The sequence below is a fragment of the Pundamilia nyererei genome, unplaced genomic scaffold (genome assembly GCF_000239375.1).
Source record: "Pundamilia nyererei isolate P.nyererei 1_Seehausen unplaced genomic scaffold, PunNye1.0 scaffold00278, whole genome shotgun sequence".
Classification (NCBI taxonomy): Eukaryota; Metazoa; Chordata; class Actinopteri; order Cichliformes; family Cichlidae; genus Pundamilia; species Pundamilia nyererei.
Window position 1 is genome coordinate 85,421 of NW_005187679.1, and position 1,359 is coordinate 86,779.

The following is a 1,359-nucleotide window of genomic DNA, read 5'->3' on the forward strand; positions in this document are numbered from 1 at the left end:
ATGAATAGTAAGATGTTCTGGCTTTGCGGAGGGCTTTCTTATAAAGCAGCAAACTATTTCTCCAGGCTAAATGATGATCCTCTAAATTTGTGACACGATATCAGGCCCTTGTAGAGCAAAATTGAGTATTTTGGTCTAAATAACCCAAAATGTGATGTCCACATGTGGACGCCAGGTCCTAGGAGGTTAAGCTAAAAAAACATTCAATATGGTTTCTACAGTAGCCAAGTTAATCATCGTGTTTTATGAGGGGGAAAAAAAAAAAGAATAAATAAAAATCTTAGAGGGATTTAGATTGTTGTAATATCTGCCGTAAATAGTTTGCATTATGAATTGTAACATGGCATTTCAAGGCAATCTATTCCAAATGTTTCCTGTGAGCATGTTAAACATTTGGTCCATTGTGTTTTGGTTGGGATGACTCTAATGCAGTCATACATCAGTTTGAATGTTTACTCACAACTTTGTCTGTCCCCTTCTTGTCTTGATATTCTGAGTCATTGCATGTTGGGTTCCTCTCATAAGGTTACTTGTCTAGTCTTCAACTTAGTTCAACTAAAATCACCTTTCACTGGCCGACTGCTTGCCTTTCTCTTAACCCTTCCTCTTTCTTCCTCTGTGATTTCCTCCTTTTTTCTGCCTGCCTTCCTTTCTGGAGCAGAATAATGTATCGCACGTATAGGATGTGAGTACCAACTCCTCCTCCTTCCCCTCTTTTCTGTCTGTAGCCATTGTAAAAACTCGTCTCACTGTATTCTTGTTCAGTGTGTTCAATGTAAACTTGTTATTTCTGTTCTTTCTCTCTCATTTCTCTACTTTTAGAGGGTTATTTTTGCCAAATATTGTGGTTGCTGTTTCTTCAAACAGAAGCATGAAAATGTATCTTTTCCCCTCCTCTGTATTATGGTGATCTGAATTTTTGATTTTTGACCCAGAGGTGTGAATCACTCTTGCAGCCTTCTTGCTGATGTACATCACCCACCGTAGTACACTGGTTATGAGCTTTGCTGACATGTTTGTCTTTTTCACTTTTGTCAGTGGATTATGGTAAAATTTCAGTGTGTGCTGTTCTTTATTTTTCACTAAAAGAAGGGCCAATGTTTAAAGAATATTGTGATGGGCGTGTTGCACCGGCACTTAACAATATGTTATTGCAGCCTAACCTAAATTTTCAGGGTCTTTGGACTGGTGTGAAAATAGATTTCACCAAATTATGGGGTTACTTCAAAGTTCATGACATGAGTTTTAGAAGTTCCTGGGTACTTTCTAATTTTATAGCATGCTGTCTTCCAACCACAGTTGCAGGTTGGTGCGTTCCTAAATAAGTCGTGATGAGTTCGTAGTTGGAAATCTTTGGGG

The 1,359-nt window shown here is 38.3% G+C and overlaps 1 protein-coding gene across 4 annotated transcripts in view; it reads left to right on the forward strand.

Annotated features, from left to right (window-relative positions):
* ckap5 (cytoskeleton associated protein 5) overlaps positions 1 to 1,359 on the forward strand; it is a 44,866-nt gene that overhangs the window by 33,388 nt on the left and 10,119 nt on the right. For 2 of the 4 annotated variants that reach the window (XM_005750555.2, XM_005750553.2), the window contains one exon: positions 662 to 685. The exons of the other annotated variants lie outside the window; for them this stretch is intronic. In XM_005750555.2, coding sequence (XP_005750612.1) covers positions 662 to 685 — 24 coding nt within the window. The remainder of the gene's footprint in view (positions 1 to 661; positions 686 to 1,359) is intronic. 4 annotated transcript variants of the gene reach the window in all.